Raw genomic sequence first — 20,927 nt, forward strand, 5'->3', positions numbered from 1 at the left:
AATACAGTAATAGGTCAACCTGCCTATGGTAGCTTAAGTGATAAATGACATAGAGTTTCAAAATGCATTTTTATATTGTTTCTAGTTCTTTAGTAGGAACTTTTAGGCTAAAAGACACATGTAACCAGTTACTCGGTAGCTACAGTGGCTAGTGGTTGCCATATGGGCCATGGCGTCTTAGACTGTTAGATGCCGGACAAACCATTGACAACAGGTACAGAGCAGAGGGAGCCGTCTATAAAACTTTATTCTCTTTATTGGTATTCCTGGTTTGTTCATTGTTTTTTCTGACTTTGTCCACGTCTTCCTTTAGCTCCTTGGGCATCTTTAAGGCAGTGTCTAGTAAGTCTGTCATGTCTTCCTGAGGGACAGTTTCTCAGTTTTTTCCTTTAACGGACCACACTTTCCTATTTCTTTGTATGTGAATTTTTAGTTGTTGGCTATCTGTACCACCCGAGGTCTTCATGTCTCTCACTTCCCTTCTGACTGTGTGTCTTTCCCTGGACACAGACATGCTGACTTTCTAAATTCCCCTGAGCCAGCAGTGCTTTCTTAAGTCCTAAGCCTCACATCTGTAGCTCTCCAAAGGGGTAAAAATTGAAAAATGCAAGGGAAAAAGAAACAGGCACTGACCCTTCAAATTCAGCTGATGGGGATCCATCTCTGTCTACACCTCTGCCATCAGAAGCAGCAACTGTCAATCAAAACAAAATCATAATATTTGGAGAACAAGGCCCTTAGGGCCCAATCTGAATCCCACAAGCACCTCCAGAAACGCAGGTACAGTGACTGCCACAGGGTTTGGGTGAGAGGTCAGGCAGTTGCTAAGCCACAGGGGCTAAAACTGACAAACTGGTTTACCGTGGAGCCTTTCCCTGGAAGAGGTGAGCCTTTAAAGACTCTGGAGTCCCAAATATTCAATAGTTACAGCAGAGATTCTGCCAGAGCCACTGTAACCTGGGAGGAGAGGGACTCTGGTGCTTCCTACTCCCTCTCACCTGACAGTCAATGGGTTTCTCTTTACATAATCTTTCTCAGTGTAAACAAATGAAAATTTTTCTTTGGATCCCCAAAATGTAATGCAACTTTCAAACACACCTTGAATCACACTGCATGACACTGGAAAACTCCCACACAGGTGCACTTAGAATGCCACGAGCCAGCAGAGGGGGGGATGCTTGAAACCGCACATAAAGCGGTGGCCACAGCAGTTTTGTGGTCGAGAAGTGACGTTTTAATCACTTAATATTCTAAAATGTTAATTTCCTATACTTTACTGGGCCTGTACCTCACAATTTAATTTTCAGCAGTGGACACAAGCAGCAGGTGCCCACATTTAACTGCTGTAGTAACTTAGGCAACATTCTGTTCCACTAAAAACTATTTTGCGCTTTGAAAACAAAAGAGAATTGCCATTTACTTTCTCTTCCCTTTTCATCTGCCCAAACTGACGGTGATTTGTAACTAAAAAAAAAACAAAAACAAAACCAACTAAATAAAACTGCTTTCTTTTGGAAGTTTATTTTGGATAAAATAGTTGAAGACAGTACATCGTACAAAAGGACTAGAAGATAACTTAGTCCTGGCATCCTGACATCTGTAAGCTTTCACCAGCTAAGGACTCTTCACATACAGTGAAACCAAAGTTCCCTGTTGCACAAGAGAGTAAGATTTTTCTCCATCAAAAACAATGTAGTCACATAAATATATCCTTCCAGCCCTGCAAGTCTGAAGCAACCAAAACTCCATAAATGAGAAACCACTGCCTGCTCAAAATATCTGTAATATTATGCAGCGATAAAAATCCCCCACACCTGGACAGTTACGGGTAACCACAGCTTTCAGCCAAGCAACAAGTGCTTGAGTTATTCCATTGTCACGTTCAGTTTACAGATCACGACTCCAATTCTGTGAAACCAAACCAGGAAGAAGTCGAGCCAAAGCGCTTCAGCTGCGATAGACACTATCTCCTGTCCTTTTTACCAGCTTTCCTCTTTCCCGAGAGCAGGTGCTTGGGTTTCATGTCAAACACATGTCTGTCTGCCTCCCCTTTCCTCCCTAAGCGATTCATCTTCTTCTGAGCATTCTTCATCATGGTCTTGGCTTTCTTCACCATCTATAAAGGAGAAGAAAAACACGTCAGCTGTGGAAAATCTAATTTCCAAGCCAATTTCCATTACCTGTTAACACACTGTCTGAACCGTCCGGGTCTGTGCTGTGAAGAGAAACCCTGGTGAGTCTCACTCACACCATGTTCCCGTGGATCCACCACAGTACCTGCAGGAGCTCAACCAGTATCTCCAAGACGGAAACTACCCAGACAAGTCTCGTACCTACAGGGACCAGATACACTCAGACCTGGACTTCCTCTCAGACACACGGGGACACTGAGATTCCAGCCCATGAAACTACTCCCATCTGACTGACAAGTGTCAATGCTGGTATTGACTTGTAAATCCAGACTACCAGATGGAGGCGGTGTGGTGGAATGGGAAACTCGGGCTCCCAAAATGGAGACTGCTTGTAAGTTTATACACAAACTTTCTCATCTGAATTTTCAAAATGCTACAACTAATCATTTTTGTGTTTATTTAAAAAAAAAAGTTTCAGCAAAAGAGACGGTATACATCCAAAGTGTCTTTCCCAAAAGACTCCCAAACAGCTCTCTATGGGCTGGCTCCCCACATGGGCCTGTGGTGGGTGAAGGCCCCATGTCCAGGTTCTGAGCAGGACCACTTCCTAGCACAGCCCTGAGCGGCGAGGACAGAGGCTCAGGCTGTGGTGCTATTACCACACCCTGCTCTGTCCACCCCAACAAGGAACACATGCACTGAGGGCAAAGGTCCAGGGACACCCGGCTGTGCCAGGCCCAAGCCCACCTCTCGGGGTACAGCACACAGCCAACGCCCACTCCCCCATCCCCACCCCACAGTTCTTGCAGATTCAAGTGTGTGCCCTGAACCCTCATGTGATCAACAACAGAAGCTACCGTTTTATTAATTTCACCTTACAAGGACTAACCTTGACATCCCGGAGACCAGAGACATCACGTGGGGTCCGAGAGCAACTGCGAATCCGGGCCACAGACGTGGGTGGGACAGAGTCTTCCCGCTTCCTTTTCCTTGTGACGCTCCGAGCCCTTCTGGCCTGGACCACATAATGGGCCTGAAACACACAGAAAGCAAACTTCAGTGCCTCAGGGTCCCAGCCTTAGGGACAAACATGAAATGATTACAACGAGGGGAGAAGGCACATGGAGGGGTTTTTAGAACCATCGTCAAATAAGTTAAATACGTTTAAAATACACATAGTTAACTTCACATTAATTATTGGTCAAACTTTTTTTTTTTGGTTGCATTGGGTTTTTGTTGCTGCGCATGGGCTTCCTCTAGTTGCCGTGAGCGGGGGCTACTCTTCATTGTGGTGCACGGGCTTTTCATTACGGTGGCTTCTCTTGTTGCGGAGCACGGGCTCTGGGCGTGTGGGCTTCAGTACTTGTGGCACGCAGGGTCAGTAGTTGTGACACGCAGGGTCAGTAGTTATGGCACGCGGGCTCTAGAGCACAGGCTCAGTAGTTGCGGCGCACGGGCTTAGTTGCTCCGCGGCATGTGGGATCTTCCTGGACCAGGGCTCGAACCTGTGTCCCCTGCATTGGCAGGTGGATTCTTCACCACTGTGCCACCAGGGAAGTCCCAAATATTCTTTTTCACTTCCACAGCTGCTTTAAGTTACAGAGCTGATTTTAACTCCATTTAAAAAACTTTACTTAGAGCTGCCTGTTCAGCCACATCAGCAGCGCAGTTTATGTAAAGAGCTGTCTCTCCCTCATGCCCCGCTTCCAGGATCATCCGCCTGAACACAGTGACGGCCGCCCTGTGGGTGCTGAGATCCAGCTCTGCAAGCCAGCAGCTTGGCACCCGGCCCGTGGCGCCCCCTCATGTTACTGTTTTGAAGTAAGATGACACAATGATGTGAGAGGCAGGCACCCTAGAGCCCAGCACCTGATAAACAATCCAAAGTCAGAAGCCATATGTGAACATGAAAATAACACCCCACGTGAGCAGGATACGCTCACGCACTGCTGATCAAAATCCGAATTAGTCTAACACAATGTCATCCTTTGTTTCGGAAATTCCAATTCTTGGAATCTGTTTTGAGAAAACAATCCAGAACATGAAGACGTTCTTTCACACAAAGATGTGCATTCTCCAGAGTAATTCATCAAGTAAGAAAAACTGGGATCCTGAAAAAGGTATCTGAAATGCCTTCTAACCTCTGGGCTCCGAGGAACAGCTTTGAGCTATTTACAGCCTACGTAACTCTCACGCCAAGAAACTCCAGACCACCTCATGTTTACCTGGTGTCTAAACTGAAGCTCTATGTGAAGACATCAGTCACCAAAATCAAAGTTGCAGCTCAAGTACTAAAAACTGCACAAAACAACATAATTCTCAGCACAAACCCCGGAAGTGCTAACTCCTCTGTAACCCGCTCCTGCCCTGGTTCCCAGGACGGCGCTGCCCCACCCATGGCTCTGAGGCCGTCTGCACTCACGTTGTCTTTGTTGTCCATGTCGACACCAAGACTGCGCATCTCATCCTCCAAAACCTTCCGCTGAACCTGAAGGCGGAAATGGACGTTGTTTTAAGCAAAATTAGCTTGATAAAATGTTTAAAAAAAAATTTCAAGGGAAACCGTACCTTTTACAATGATCCACGATACACTTATTTTAGAAATTCTTTTACTTGGGCTCATGTGTATGTTTTTGTACAACTCATTAAATAACATGAAAATTAACATATCCTGGGCAATTTTTCTGAGCGGGACAATGTACGTGTTGCCCCTGGATTCCGCTCAGCTCCCCGGGGATTCCCACATGCAGACCCCAGAGGCCAGCATCTCCTCCCAAGCACACGGAGCCCCACGATGGGGGGGATACAGCGATGGCCACGTCTGTCAAGAGACAGTCATTCGCCACCACACAGAAACAGTATTTCGAACACATGAATATCCTCCATGGAGAGGTGCCCAGCATCCGACATTTTCCCTCCTGTCCCATCTCACTCTAACTGCCCTGCACACCATCCTCTTTCCCTGGGGAGCTGTGCCTCCGGACAAGAGCATGGAGCAGGAGGAAGAGGCTAAGAAGACGGACCCGAGAACTGGAAGGACCCTGACACCATCTGATCCACCTGTGCCTCAGTGCAACTTCCCCGTCCTAACCAGTCACAGGGCCCAGTTAAATCACCTTTGGCCCTAAGTTAGATTGGGTTAGTTTTTCTGTAAATTGTAAAAGATGACTCCTAATAAAGAATTAAAGAATAAGAATGTGTTAATTGACGACTTTACCTCTACAAATTTATGCGTAACTCACAATCTTCATTTGTACAGCTACAAAGGGGTTGAATCCAACAGTGAAAGTCACCAAGAAGGGGTGTAATACTCAGAATATGAAAGATCAACACTCACTCAACCTCAAAAGCCAACTTATACCAACAAAACAAAGTGAAGCATGTTTAGCATGGACCATACAAGACTCCAATACACAAAGAAATAGGTGACGCTCTTGGACGTGACACGACACTTGCCTTCTTGGCTGTCCGAGGCATCCTGGGTCCCTGTGTGTCCTTCTCTCTGGACTGCAGAATCTTCAACTTCTTTTTTTCCCTAATCTGTTTTGCCAGCTGTTGGATTTCCACCATTTCTTCATCTTCAGTTTCAGATTCACTGTCATACACTCCAGCAGCTGTTCTTAGCTCTTCTTCTTTTTCCAACTCTTCCAATTTCTTTTTAAAAAGTCAAATTAAACAAAGCCAACAATGAAAAACTCATAAACAAGTGTAACAATCTTTATAGAAACCAGGTTTCCCCTAAGCCTTTCGGGGTATGATGAACACCCGGGTCCAGACTCATGTGGGCCTCGCCCTCTGTGCCAGGGCTCACCTCCCCACAAACAGGCTCCGTGCGGAGATGAGCACAAAGACTAAGCCGACAGCCACAGGCTATTCTGTGCCACTTCTTTTCCTTCTTTAGAAACAACCACTCCCAACTCTGAGGTTAAAACGTGTAAAATGTTCCCCTCGCTCCCAGCAGGTACATGAAAGACCCTCCATTCTTAAAGAACTGAGAACATCAATCTGAACTGGCCTTGGACCACGACAGCCCGTGTATCCATCCCAAAGCCATCCCAAACACAAGCTCGTTGGCCATATAGTTAATAAAAATTTTAAATACATATAATGAATAAACCTTGATAGGAACCCGAGTCAGAGGTATCCCCATCAGTACTAGCGTGAAAAGGCATAGGGAGGGAGGTTGGACGGGAAGGCCAAGTCAGGCCATCTGAGCCCAGACTACAGAAACGGGATGCCACAGAGTAAGAGACAAAGCAAGAGGCACAACTGAAGAGATTAAGACATGAAATATAAATTAAGGATGCCATTTGAGAACTGAGGAGTGAATAACAAGGGAAACAAGGAACATATGTTGCAAATATTTGTAAAATATTTTTTTAAAAACTTGGCTGGCAGTTCCTCAAAAAGTGAAACATAAAATTACCTTATGACCCAGCAACTCTACTCCTAGGAATCTGCCCAAAAGTGTTGAAAACAGGCACTCAATACTTATCCATCAATGTTCATAGTAGCACTAATCACAATACCCAAACAGTGGAAACAACCCTATGTCCATCAACGGATGAATGGATAAACAAAATGTGCTACACATATACAACAGAACATCACTAAGCAATAAAAAGGAATGAAAGCTCTGACACATGCTACAACATGGGCGAACCTTGAAAATATTATGCCAAGTGGAATAAGATCAACATATTGTAAGACTCCATTTATATAAAATATATAAAACAGGCAAATCTAGAGAGATGGAAAAGAGATTTGTGGTTGCCTAAGGCTAGGGGGAGGGGAGACTAGGAAGTGATTACTTATCGAGTACTGGGAGTTACTCTGGGGCTGATGAAAAGGTTCTGCAACTACACAGGGGTGGTGCTTGCACAACACCATAAAGGTACTAGATGCTACTTAACTACACTTTAACACATTAAAAAAAAAAAAAACGACTCAGGAGAGAAAGGATAGCAACTAAAGGAGAACACAGGGTCTAAGAAGTTTTTGTTTTCTGTGGACACTCATATGTTAAGATACAGCAAACAAGGAGAGGACTGAAACAGGAGGCAGCTGTGTGTGCCGGGGCAGAACTTGGGGAAGACGAGGGGTCAGGCGGGGAGCGAGCAGCACCTGCAGCCAGAGGGGCCCACATGGGGTGGCGACGAGGGCGTCCACGCCCCGGGGACTCCCTATGAAGTGAGGCCGCCCCTGAGACCAGCACAAGAGCTCGGGCGGGAGGTCCAGGAGGAAGGGGAGAGTCTGCACCAGCACCCGACGCAGGGACACGGTGCTGCGTGTGCAGGGCCCCAGGAGGCAGGGCCCCCGGGGTCTTGGTGGGCGTAGAAGGAACGAGGGCCACGGACAGAGGTGAGCGGAAAGTTGTGTGCGTGTCTTTCGGTGGTCGTGTTAAAGAGGAATAAAAGTCACAGAATTTAACGAGTGACACAAACCTGCATGATGTCAGGATCAATATAGTCGGCTATGTTATGGCCTTCCCAGATCTCAGGTATCTTATCATGTTTCTCAGATGAATTCATTATATCCCAGTACTCTAAAGGTCAAAGAACAAAAAGTTTATAGTTGTTTTTAACATCAACTACTGTGTGCCCCAAACGAGCCACCACTTACACAAGTCCTACACCTGTGAAGACAACAGAGCACTTGTGTTCAACACCAGGTAAGCAAGGTAACGTGCTCGACCAAAGGATTGCTCCAAGCACATCCTAAGACCCATCAGTACCTCAGGATCAAGTGTCCAAAGGCATGAACAACAGATTATCAACAATATCAGCCTGGTCCAACACTTACATGATAGGTAAGCTACAGAAATGATCACTCACAGAAAACTACCTGGAAGGAAGAAATCTCAGAGTCCTGGCAGTATGCAACCTCTCGCCTTCAAGAAATTAAATTAACAAAATGCTGGAAGACTTGCACCCATTAATGCACTTTCACATTTTTCACACAACTGGCATCTGAAAACAACTATCACATTTGAGCCCTTACTTTGAAGATCCAGAATATAATCATCTCCCATTTCCAGCTCAATGTCCCGTTCCTGCAATGAAAACACAGTTTTCATCAGCGCTATTTGACCTTCAGATCCAGAACTGCTGGGCCCCCTCCCTTCCCTGTGGAATCACCCCTTCTCCAACCGAAGAGCCAATCCTTTCAGCACCTGAGGCTCAGCACCCATTTCTGGTGGGAAAACTGTTTCTGCCACTGGCGGACCCGGCACCTCCACCCAGGAGGGTGTCCAGGCCCCAGGGGGTTTATGCTCCAAAGCCCTGCCCCACACACGCTCTCCAGCGCAGGCCCATGGGCGCTCCCGTCACTTACCCGCCTCCTCTTCGGCTCCCCAAGCTCCATTCTCTTTCTGCGTGCCACGACTCCTTCAGGAATGAATGGGGGCCGCTCCTGAGAAGACATGAGTGGAAATACCTACATGAAATGCCTTGCTAAATCAAAACACAAAGATGAAAAACCAGAAGCAAATTCTCCATCTGCAAGGGAAACACAAAACCACACCCAGACCAACTAAAAACCAAGATGATCTGGGGGAGAGGGGAAGGTGCAAGGCCCGTCTGGGCAAGGAAGCTGGGAAGGCTCCGAAAGCCGATTCTAAAGTTTATTTAGAAAAAACAAACGGTAAGAGAATCAAGAAAAATTATGGATGAAGAAAGCAGTACAGGAGAAATAAAGCAGATCAATGAACAGGAGAAATTCAGACATAAGCCCAAGCACAGAAGGGAATACGATGGGAAGACACATCATCCGGCCATCAGTCCTGAGATAAACGATGAGCTGGGTGAAGACCACCACCTGCTTCCCATGAACAAGATAAAATCACAACTAAATGAAGACTTCTATTAAAAAAAAAAAAGGTAAAATTTTAAAAATTGAACCATCAGAATACAGAAGAAAAAATACTTTTGACAAAAAGAAAACAAATCTACAGAACATACAAGAGTCTGATTTCCTTAATATAAAAATTACAAATCAGTAAGGGATAACCTAAGGAAGTGAAAAAGCAAGTATGTCAATACCAAGATACATATCCTGTTCCACATGACGTTCACTAACTGAAAACAATCATGTTGAATAATCACTGACTGTGACTGCCTGAAACTACAGTGTAGAAATATCACTTCTTATAATGTAATTTCCACTTTATTTTGGGGAAAAAAAGTGTGGTAATGAAAAAAACTGAAAACTGGTCTAACTTTTTGAGAACAAATATGATAAAAATCATTAACAACGTCACTGACAGTGATCTTTACCTGTATTGTTAATGCCTAGACTAGCTGCCAAAAATTAGTGCTGAATGAATAAATACATAAGAAACATTAAAATAAATAAAAAGTGGGAATTCCCAAGTGGCCTAGTGGTTAGGATTCTGGGCTTTCACTGACATGGTCCTGGGTTCAATCGCCAGTCGGGGAACTGAGATCCCACAAGCTGTGCCAGCATAGCAAAAAAAAAAAAGAGAAAAAAGAAACACATCACAACAATGGAAGCATCTTTAGTCCGTCACACTGACACTACAGGAAGCATGCATTCTCAAACCTTCAGAAGTATAAACCTGCAAGGCATTGTTGGAGGACAATGACATTTTCGATGCCATGCCTTAAAATTCAATCTACAGATATATTTGCAATTAAAAACAGAGACCTATGTATGAAAACGTACCCTTGAGCACTAGTTTTTAACAGCAAGAAAATGAAAAACTTGAAAGAAAATATATTCCTGTGTTTAAAGTGTTTTAAAAGAAGCTTATATGCCAAAATGTTTCTGGACAAATAGACAAGCCGAGAGTTACAGTAATAGCCTCTGGTGAGGGAGCAGGTTTAACCCAGCTCTTCATACTCTTCCTCTCACCGCTTCGATTCTTCCTGACATACATGGCATAACTTTCATTCTGAGAAAGATGCGAGAACACCTGGGAAATCCACTACCGGGGAGGCAGGCGCGTGGGTCCCCACCAGCCACTGCAACCCCCTGCCTCAAGGGCCTCCACAGGCGGCTTTACCTTGTCATCTCTTCTGCTGGGAACAGCCAAATGCAGTCTGTTCAGCACCTCGTTCACTTTATTTCCTTTCATTTTGGTTTCAACTCGATGAGCCAAAAGCCTGTCACAAGCCTAAGGTGAGAAAACGTGGCACCAGGTCACAGGGCACCCGGCACAGCCTCATGTTGCCTTCTGGAAGGAACCAGGAACCAGAGCCCCCATAACCAGAGGACGGTCCCCAGGTTTGGAACCTGCTACGCTTTTCCCTCAGAGGTAGCATCTGATAGCTGAGTGCTGGGACCCCCAAGGTCCAAGTAACTGCCCTGGGGCAGACCTCACGCTCCGGGACGGGGGAGGGTGGGCCGGGTGCGGAGGGGACCTCTCTCTTCCTTCCCGGGTCAGGGTCAGGCCCAGCCCAAGGAAGAACCCTGAGGCAGCAGGACTAAGTGAAAATGACCTGTGCTGGGAGTGTGAGCATCTCTTCACATGTTCACTGGGCGGGTGGGGGCCCCGGGATTCATCTCTCAGGCGGAGCTACTAGCGCTCAGGGTTGTTAACACTCAGAGAGAAACATTCCTGTCAAGGAAAGGGATCAACCCTGCTTGTGAGGAAGCACTGACCTCTGTCTTCACTTTAATAACCCCTTCCTCCGTCAGGGTGCTGGTCTCCACCACAGAAAACCCTTCAGCCTGCAGATCTAGAAATATTTTCTGGGAATACAAAGGACAAATGAGAGCTGCGTTTATCCCCAGTTCCCCATGAACAAATCTTACTTCTCCTCAAATGGGTGCTATAAATGCTAATTATAATTAACACATCTGTGGCTTTTTAATTCTTTTGAAGGACATCTCCCCAAAACAGTTATTTATTTTTCCCTAAATTCAGCTGTGATTAAGAAAATACAAGGGCTTCCCTGGTGGCACAATGGTTAAGAATCCACCTGCCAATGCAGGGGACACGGGTTTGAGCCCTGGTCCGGGAAGATCCCACATGCCGCAGAGCAACTAAGCCCGTGGGTCACAACTACTGAGCCTGTGCTCTAGAGCCCGCGAGCCACAACTACTGATCCCGTGTGCCACAACTACTGAAGCCTGTGCACCTAGAGCCCATGCTCCGCAACAAGAGAAGGCACTGCAACGGGGAAGCCCGTGCACCTTAATGAAGAGTAGCCCCGACTCACCGCAACTAGAGAGAGCCCGCGCGCAGCAATGAAGACCCAACGCAGCCAAAAATAAATTTTTTTAAAAAAAGAAAAGAAAATATACATTATGGGGAGGATCAAATCAAACTACAGCAAGCAAACCAGAGGCTCTCTGGAACATTCTGTGAGACCTACCCTTCTGAAGAGAACCTTGAGAAAATTAAGATACAGATTTTCATAGAGAATATTCTCAATGCTGTTTTTTATAAAATACCTGGCCTCCACAGCCTAAGATAATTCCTTAGAAAACGATACAGCAACGTGTACGAATCCAGCTATGAACGAACCACCAAGACCCCAGGACAAGGGACTTCATTTGCGCCTCCAGCAACGCCACCCGACACCTTGCTGCCGGCCTGACCATGTGACAACGCTCAGACACAGGTGGCCAATTCACAACAGTCAAGCTTCTCAGGAATGAGTTCTGCTCCCCTCACTCCCTGGAAAGACCAGTCATACCACCTACCAACATGACCCGCATAAGACACCGCACCTGCCGCCATGTGCCTTGTGCGAGACGGGGCAAAACCTGCACTGCAGCTCCAGAGACATCAGTCACCGACCAACTCAGGGCAGCCCCCACGCGGCACTGACCAGCGTTCACAGCACCCGCAACCCTGCTTCCCAACCCAGTGATGCAACTGTTCCCACCACTGAAACTCCATCACAGCTGGCAGTGGGGGCAGGACTTGGGCGTGTCTAACCCCAAGGGCTGAGCTTCCGGCACAAGGATCACTCCTGACCTGCCCTCCCCTCCACACTCCAGTGCTCTTAGCCTGAAAAACTGAGATCACCGAGTAAGTATCTGATCCTTTCAAAGAAAAGAGAATTCTCTGACATCAGTGTTTACATCATCAGTAACGTAGAGTACACGGCAGTGCCCAGGGACACCAGAATGGCTGTTTAAACACACCACGTTCTCACCAAGGATTAAGTGTTCAAACAGCACCAGAGAGAGCCAGAGACAAGAGCACAGCCCCCCTAGAGACCCTCTGCTCAGGCCAGACAAGCGCAGCGCCTCTCACACCAAACGGGGCCTTGCAAAGCGGGCTGCTGGGCCTCCCAGAGTCTGACTGCGGAGGCCCGGGGTGTGCCCTGACTTACGACACATTACCACCGAAAAGCAACGCCAACACTGCTGGCGGGGCCATGAGAAAGAACCACTGGACCAGCGCAGAGCTTCTCGAAGCATTTGTCCTGAGAGATGCCACCTGGGGACGGATACAGGGTCAAACAGCTTGAAAACCTAAGGCTAACGGCGTTACCTGCCACCTGGAAAATTACAGCAGACACGACAGGGTCACGGTTCTGGAAGGTCTGCAGACACTCCTTTTCCCTCACTCACTCAGTCCCCAACATCTCCCCACAGAATCTGTGAAGCAGGTACTCCAGTAACACCCGAGAAACGCCTCCCACTAGACACTTCGCGGCAGGTGCTGCTCCAGAGCAGCCAGCAGCCCAGGCCCAAGGAGCTGAGGCGAACCTTGGGGTGCTTTGCTCGTTTTAAGGCCCCAACAAGAGAGGCAGCCCCTTCCAAACGAGCAGTCTCTTGAAGGCTGCTGTACTGACCACATGCACAGCCCGCCCCACAGCCTCTGAGAGAGTAGGAACCAGGAAACCTCATGGTACGTTTGCCATGAATGGGCTTTCATAAGGTCACGTCGACTCAATCAGTGAGGATATTATCTCAGCTGCAAAACAAAAACCAGACTAGCATCGCTAACATTCCTTTTCAACTCTGATTGTGTAAGACGAGATTCAGAATTAGTAGGAAATATTGAAAACATCAAGGTGATTTACCTGATCGTCCTCAGAAAGTTCAGCTATTCTCTTCACGTCACATTTGTTTGCTACAATAATAAGAGGCTAGAATGAGAAAGAAAAATAATGAAATTATTACCTTCACGCTGCAGGTTACGAACTAAAACATCGGTCCCCACACTCACCTTGTTGACAAAGAGCGGCCTGATGTTCTGGAAGAGCTCCAGCTGCTCGCCGAGTCCGTGCCCACACTGCTCAGACAAATCCATCACGTAGAGAACCGCGGCTCGCAGGTGAGCCAGTGCAGTGATGGCTTGCATCTCAATGGTGTTGCGATCCTCCAGAGGGTGGTCCAGGATCCCCGGAGTATCCACCACCTAAGGTCAGACTCGTCACTCCAGAGCCCACGTCTGCACAAGCTGCTTGCCCAGCACAGGCCGAGGGCAGTGACAAACCCAGACCAGCTCTGACAAAGCTGGTAAAGAAAATGCAGGGCTCCCAACTGACCACGGTGAACAAACAAGGCAGCAGGGGAGAAGGACAAATTAAGTATGAAAAATGGGGGAGGGGGCTGCAGAGCTCATCGAAGAACGAACTTGCCAACGACCCTGAGAAGAACCCCTATTTCCATTAGTGACAACACAGAAACACTGGGATAACTGCTCCCACATGCTAGGAATGACATCACCTCTCATAACATTAAATTCAACTATGGAAACAGGCTGCGTCACGCTTGTAAATGGTTTCTGATGACCGGCCCATCAGAAGCACCACCATTAGCCAAGCGCAGAAGGCTTGCTGGGAGCTGCCGCGTCCCCTGAGCTTGACGGAGCTTGTCCACGGGGACGTTCCCGGTGACCCCCCAGCCTTCCCTGTGACCCTGCATGCACTGGGACATGGGCAGACACTAACTAGTCGGTGGGAATCCCCAGAATCAAACTCCAGGAACAAGGCCACGACTGTCCCAGCTTAGACAGCTCTCACCTGCCAGCGCAAATACTTGTAATCCATGTGCCCAACAAACAGAGACTTGGTGGTAAAGGCGTAGGGCTGGACGTCCACATCTGCTCTCGTCACCTGGAACAAACCACAAGTCCTGTACTGCGTATCCTCTGCAACAGAGTAAACGCGGCCCCTACGTGTTATAGAGACTAACTGCTGGGGTAGGAAAAAAACAAAAAAACCCCACGAGATTCAACCTCACAGGATTCGACTCTGACAGGAGCCAGCACCTCAGCAGGCGGACGGGCTCCTCTTCTTCAGGACCCGGGCTGCAGAGGCAGTGTATGAATCAGGCATCAGGGAGCAAGGAAGGCCCAGCGCCTGCAGGACACCACCAGCTCCTCCTCTCACCCATCCTGGCCCCAGCGACGCCCAACAGAACTTCCTGTGATGACGGGAACGTTCTACACCTGCACCCCACGACGGCCTGCAAGCCACGCGGGGTCCCTGAACTCCTGAAATGTGGTTATGAGACTGAGGGCTGAATTTTCTGTTGTCATTTAATGTTAGTTAATTAAGCGGCCCGTCTTACCCCCAAGGCCTGGCTCACAAGCCCTGGAGAGGTCGGCTGAGACACTGCAAAGCTCAGCTGTCACTGTGTCAGTGCCACTTGTAGACAAAACAAAAACCTACAAATCTGCAGGAGTGTTCTTAGTAGCAAAGAGCCACACATGTAACCATTGTTTTTTTGGCACCTGGGCTGTTGCTGGTTGTGAGCTGACACTTTAAACATTTTCTACTCCATTCAGGTCCCTGAGCTCAGCTAAGGTGCTGCGTTACTTAAACAGTTCCTTTAGCTGTGATAATAAACTAAGTAAAGGGCAACCACTTCCCACTACACAAACCAAATAGTTTACATGCAAGTTGACACAGCAACCCGGGTGACATCACCTGAAAAACACCTCTGGAGCCTGGGAAGGCCAGCTCAGCAGGCACAGTCTGCACGGTCAACAGTGACTCCCTGGCACTACTGTTCCCGGGACACGCATGTCCATGTGTTAACAGAAACGTATTTAAACGTCTCAAATCCCTTAGAAATTTGTAGGACACACACAAAACCCAAAAATAAAATGGTCCCCATAACTGCAATATCCATCCAGGTTCAGGGTCGATCCTCGAGGATGGGAGGAAGAATGTTTTGGGCCCAGGGCAGTGCCGACTAGAGGACTGACTGCAGCCAGCCTCACCCCAAGCAGTCAGGTCCTTGGTCACTGCGCCGTCAGGCAGACCAACCTTATTGATGAAGCTGGACTTGCCGACATTCGGGTACCCACACAGAAGCAGGGTCCTTGTATTCGGGTCAATGGTCGGCAGACGGGACAGATGCTGACGCACTGTGAGAAGTTTATAGTAAACGTGCTTAATTTCGTAAGAAAACTTAAGAAACTCAAAGCTGAAGATCTGCTCAACTTAGCTGTGCACTCCAGGACTGTGGTCACATCACCGTCACTCCAACATCTATCACGTACGTGACAGAGAGAATACGAATGAACGGAGAAGGGACCAGCTGCGGAGGCACCGGGCATCCAGGCTGTACCAGGAATCCTGCTCCCAGGCCCGACAGCATAGATTCCTATCCAACAGGTACAAGATGGGGCCCAAACCACACAACCCAGACAACTGAGTATGAGAGATGATATTTGAAAGAGCACTTTCGAGCGAGTGTATGTGCCATCACTTCCTGGCTGGGCAGCAGGCTACTTTCACGTAATGAGAAACCCTCAGGGGCCTCGTCTGCTCCAGCGACACCAGTGGGCCACCCTGATGACCTAACAGCTCACTGGAAGCACTGTTAAAGCAGCCCACTGTTACAATCTTGTCACAAATTAGTTGCAAGATGCTGGGAGGGGTGGGGGTGGGGGTCCAAAACCAAATCAGTTAAAAACACTTGAAATGTAAAAATATATGCATGCAAAATGGCAAAAAATTGTTTCAATAAAAGTCCTACTACAGGGCTTCCCTGGTGGCGCAGTGGTTAGGAGTCCGCCTGCCGATGCAGGGAACACGAGTTCGTGCCCCGGTCCGGGAAGATCCCACATGCCGCGGAGCGGCTGGGCCCGTGAGCCATGGCCGCTGAGCCTGCGCGTCCGGAGCCTGTGCTCCGCAACGGGAGAGGCCACAACAGTGAGAGGCCCGCGTACCGCCGAAAAAAAAAAAGTCCTACTACAGGGCTTCCCTGGTGGCGCAGTGGTTAGGAGTCCGCCTGCCGATGCAGGGAACACGAGTTCGTGCCCCGGTCCGGGAAGATCCCACATGCCGCGGAGCGGCTGGGCCCGTGAGCCATGGCCGCTGAGCCTGCGCGTCCGGAGCCTGTGCTCCGCAACGGGAGAGGCCACAACAGTGAGAGGCCCGCGTACCGCCAAAAAAAAAAAAGTCCTACTACATTAATTAAGAAATCATCCTACTGAGAAAACCTACCAGGTAACAAAACTGGAGTAGCAGTTTGATGCTAACACGTTTTACAAAGAAATGCACCATACTGTCAGTAACAGGTAAAACTATGGGTCACTTTATTTTTATATGTTTTATTACTTCCCCATGATTTATAACGTACATGCCGTACCTATTAAACTTAAAAAACATAAATTTTCTTAATAGTGCTACTAGTGTGTAAGCATGTTAAGTGCTAGCTGCTTTTTCAGTAATATCTAACCTGTTAGAATTTCTTACAGGCTAGGCTGGGAAAAATAATTTGATCCCCTTATCTCTAAAACAAAACAAAAATAAACATTTTAAAAATAACTTCTTGACAAGCATCAAGTACGTTAACAGAATGCACTAAAACCCATTTTTGCTGATGCATAACAAGTACCTTGTTCCAAATATTCCAAACTCTGCTTCTGTCTTTTGATAATAGTACACATGCGCCCAAGGGCCGCACGTTTCAGCTGCTTGCAGCGGTAGAGAGAATCACCATATTTCATAAGCCGCACGTAATCTTTAGCAACACTGAAAGACATAAAAAGAAATGTGTAAGAGTTTTCTCTCTTTTAACAGTAACTTAAAAGATACTACATTAAGAAAATATCTTACTTGTCCACTAAATTTTTGGCGATATTTATTTGTCCTAGAGCCAACTTGTAATGATCCTTGTCATACAGAATGTTCATCAAATCAGCATAAAATGGATGAATATCCTATAACAAGAAAAACAAAGTGGTCATTTTGCTCCAGCAGTTTCTCCTCCCAATATATGAATAACACTTGAAGAATAATTTCCTCGGGAAACACATCGCACCTCTTACTCTTCCTCACCCCGCCAGGATCTTCTCTCTCCTGTTCAGTGACTGTTTAGTTCACAGAGAAAAATGGAGTCAGCAGGGCAGCCAGGCCCATCTCCATCTGAGCACCAGAGCCCGCCCCTCACCACCCAAGAACTGAGCTGGAGAAATTCTTCCCTGTCCCATCAACCTTACGCTATTATTGCCCCAAAAGTTTTAAAAAGTTTTAAAACTCCCTTAAGCCCACGATCCGCCCATCTCTGCTCCTCTTCTTGGCAGACGCTTCTCAGCTCCTCAGCTCTGGAGCCACCAGTGCCCTGGCGGCCGTGCTCCCCACCTAGTGCTCTCATCCCCACAGACCAGTCCTGCTTCGAAAGTCAGTCACAGCAAGGCCAGGGAGACTGGTCCCAGGCTCCACTGCAAAGGCCGCTACACAAGTCGCCTCGCCCCACCCCACCCCCTCCAACCCGCCTCCTGGACCTTCCTGTTCCTTGAAGACACCAGACTCTGGAGCCCGGGGCCTTTGCACTTGCTATTTCTGTGCCTCAGTGCTCATTCCCCAGGTAGCGCACAGCTCTCGCTTCCTTCAGGGCTCAGCTAGCGGCCCTCCCTCTTCTCCATACCCATATGACACACATGTTTTCATGTTTATTATCACTTCCCCCCCACTAGACAAGATAGGGGCTTTAAAAGTGACTGCTGAACAGACACAGCAATCGTTTAATGAATGATAATCTACTCCAACCTTTTACTCGAAAATTGTTCTCAGATAACTTTAGTTTGAAAAATAAAAGCCAACAGGAATAGAATGTTCATAAATTTGAACCCCTAATATATATTTTTAAAAAAAAGATACCAAGGATAAAAAAGATAAATTTTTTTTTTACAAAGAACAAAATTCTGGTGTTGATTAGATCAAAGTATTTTCTGTTTGCTCACATCAGGTGTTTCCTGGTGTCTTCATCTCATTCTTACTGCCTTCTTTATCCCCAGGTACTTCCTGAAGTACACGCACTTTCCCAAGAAACTACACCCTCATCCAGCCAGTAGTCACTGTGCACCTATCAAGTCCCAGAATTTTGTAACAGCAATTTCTGTCACATAAACCAATCTCTTCTCACTGCCTTAACCCACCTTCAGGGACTGCTGTAGGGCAGTGGCACATTTAGGCTCTCAGGCTGTACTGCTGATCCCACATCCATCACCTCCTCAACAACCCTGCAGCAGCATCGCCCCACACAGGGACTCCACAGGCAGTGTCCTCTCTTGCATCCTACAGCTAAACACACAAGCAAACTGCTCTACGCAGCAGAACTCAACCTTGGGGGCTCAATGTAGAAGGCGGCTCCCCACGAGACTGTTTCTTGCCCGTGAAGAAAGTACACAGTCGTTAGCTGATGAAGCAACAACATCACAAACACTGCTGGGCCTCAAGCCACTGGCCCAACTTGAGGCCACAGGAAAGGGAGCCTTGGAAAGAGGGAGGAGAGGAAGCACACAAGCTGCCAGAAGCTCGGGCTCCTGAATTCTGTCCACAGCTTTCAGAGCTCGGGTTGGCCCCTACAAGTTTAGAGGTTACAGAAAAAGCCCGAGCGAGGCATGCTCTGGGCCCTCGTAGATGGAGTTTGACAGGAGGAAAAAAGATACTAAGGAATCAAAACACCTGTACTCTGTTCCCAGTTTTGCCACTAACTCTCAGAGTAAACTTCAACAAGTCAATTATTTCCTCTTTCCTTCATTATCTCTAGACAGACCTTGTTTAACCCTGTCTGAAGGCTCATATTTACATAATCACTTATGTTTCCCAGAATCACTTACATCCAATTTGGGGAAATCCGTCAGAATCTGTGAGAGTCTGTCATGGTAATTCTGCTGAGTAAATTTGACTTTCCTCATATAAAAGTGTCTAATGCGATGGATTTGATAATGTTTATGGATAACTGTCGGAGTCTTTCGTTGAGTCTTCGACAATGTTAAATCAATAAAGTCCTGCAATTAAATAAAGTAAGACACAGTTATACCAAAAACATCTACCTTCACCCACTTATTTGAAACCATCTTAAAAGACTAATATTTAACAATACGATATATTTTAAACTACAAACTCATTTTCTAATTAAATCTTCAATATAAAACATGCTCAACTTTATAGTTCCTGGCCTTTAAGAAACACTCAGCAAATGGCTGCAGAAATAAATTTTATCCTACGCTTTCTTCACGTTATCCTAATTTCCAAATACCTAAGAACCTCTGAAACGTAAGTAGCCAGACAACTCAAGCATAAATTAGAAAAAAAAAATTTTTAATGAGAAACAGTTCTACTGTTTCAGTTTGCGTATCTGTGGCTTTGAAAGTACATAAAATAACATATAAAACTAACACCCACTATATACAATTTCCTAAGGTAAGGTGACTAAGGCATGTAAGGTGACTACCAGAGGATATAAAAGACTTCTGCATGAATTCCCCAGTGCAAACTAGCCAAGAAGACAGGTGCCGGCAACACTGTTAGCTCCGGGAGGGACGCCGCGGTCCCGCCTCTGACCGCGACCCCGCTTCCATCTGGCAGAATCCACGAGTCCTTTGGAGACAGTTCAAAACCTACCTACTTCGTAAAGTTTGCCCTGACTCTCCCCCTCTTCTCTGGGGAGGACCGTAACATCTGAGGAGGGACCGTAACCCCGGACAGCCCTAATTTCTGAGGAAGGACCGCCACCCTCTCGGGAGACCCCTAACCCGGGGGCCCTAATCTGTAGAGGACATGGTCTAAGACGGGAGCCTGGTGGAGGAGGCGACCCCTCTCAGCCCAGCGTTACAAACCGGACCCTCGATTCCCATGACCCGGCAGAGAAAAGTGTGAGCGGAAGGGCCCTCGGGGCCGCCTACCTTGGCGGACGGCACCACCGTGATCTTCTTGAAGTTGTAGTGCGCCATGCCTGCGATCAGCCACGAGGGACGGCGGCCCGGACTTCCGCCGGGGTGGGTAGAGGGGAGGTCCAGCGGGTAGGAGGAACTTTCCGCCGAGGTGGACGGGACTTCCGCTAGCTTTGCGTCACTTCCGGGAGCTCCCTACGTCCCCCACGCACGGCCTCGGCGTCGCACAGCGCCCCCGCCCGGCCGGAGGAGGGGTCACGGGGCCGGGGGTGGCGCTGAGAGCGCGCGGAGGGCGGGAGGAAGACCGCGGAGGGGGAAGCGGTTTTGAGGTTCAGTCCCTGACCCTAAAGGAGAGGGTCCTGAGAGGCCTCCCTGGGGGTCTGTGCTCCCCTCGACGGTCACCGGCTCCAGGGCCCGGCCGCGATCCCCTCCCGGCCCGGGTCAGGGGTCTCGGGAGCCTCGGGCTGTCGGGGTGGTCAGAGGGGCTCGGAAGGCTCCGGGGGCCTCGGGGAGTCTGGGATCTCGAAGGGCCTAGGGGACTCAGGATCTGAGGAGGCCAGGGGCTCTGGGCTCTCAGGATCGGGCAGTCTCGGGGGCCGTGCGTCGCGGCCGCTGGCGGGGTGAACGGAAGGTAGGGGGGCGCGAGGGTCTGCGCTTTGCGCGCTCACGCCACCTCTCCATTTGTGAGCGCGATAAATCTTTAAACGCCGTTGAGGCCGAATCGTCTGCAGAGA

The 20,927-nt window shown here is 48.0% G+C and overlaps 1 protein-coding gene across 1 annotated transcript; it reads right to left on the reverse strand.

Moving 5' to 3' along the window:
- Positions 1 to 238: 238 nt before the first annotated feature.
- GTPBP4 (GTP binding protein 4) lies at positions 239 to 20,331 on the reverse strand. Its single transcript, XM_024742743.1, has 17 exons — positions 20,206 to 20,331; positions 19,138 to 19,308; positions 17,132 to 17,235; positions 16,911 to 17,047; positions 15,332 to 15,432; positions 14,081 to 14,173; positions 13,282 to 13,473; positions 13,136 to 13,201; positions 10,755 to 10,844; positions 10,156 to 10,266; positions 8,466 to 8,543; positions 8,133 to 8,184; positions 7,577 to 7,677; positions 5,589 to 5,786; positions 4,555 to 4,620; positions 3,022 to 3,165; positions 239 to 2,116 (listed from the first exon to the last, which is right to left on the reverse strand). The coding sequence occupies exons 1-17, from the start codon at positions 20,251 to 20,253 to the stop codon at positions 1,964 to 1,966; spliced, it is 1,905 nt and encodes a 634-aa protein (XP_024598511.1). The 5' UTR covers positions 20,254 to 20,331; the 3' UTR covers positions 239 to 1,963.
- Between the last annotated feature and the right edge of the window lie 596 nt (positions 20,332 to 20,927).

This window comes from Neophocaena asiaeorientalis, unplaced genomic scaffold, assembly GCF_003031525.2.
Source record: "Neophocaena asiaeorientalis asiaeorientalis breed wild unplaced genomic scaffold, Neophocaena_asiaeorientalis_V1.1 scaffold155, whole genome shotgun sequence".
In the NCBI taxonomy this organism is placed as follows: Eukaryota; Metazoa; Chordata; class Mammalia; order Artiodactyla; family Phocoenidae; genus Neophocaena; species Neophocaena asiaeorientalis.

Bases quoted from the DNA above. Each gene is read 5' to 3' on its own strand.
- GTPBP4 (XM_024742743.1), bottom strand. From the start codon at position 20,253: ATGGCGCACTACAACTTCAAGAAGATCACGGTGGTGCCGTCCGCCAAG. The intron at 17,236-19,137 runs GTAAGTGATTCT...TTCTTGTTATAG, and splicing joins CGGATTTCCCCAAATTGGAT to GATATTCATCCATTTTATGC. The intron at 8,185-8,465 runs GTAAGTGACGGG...TTTTCATTGCAG, and splicing joins GGGAGCCGAAGAGGAGGCGG to GAACGGGACATTGAGCTGGA.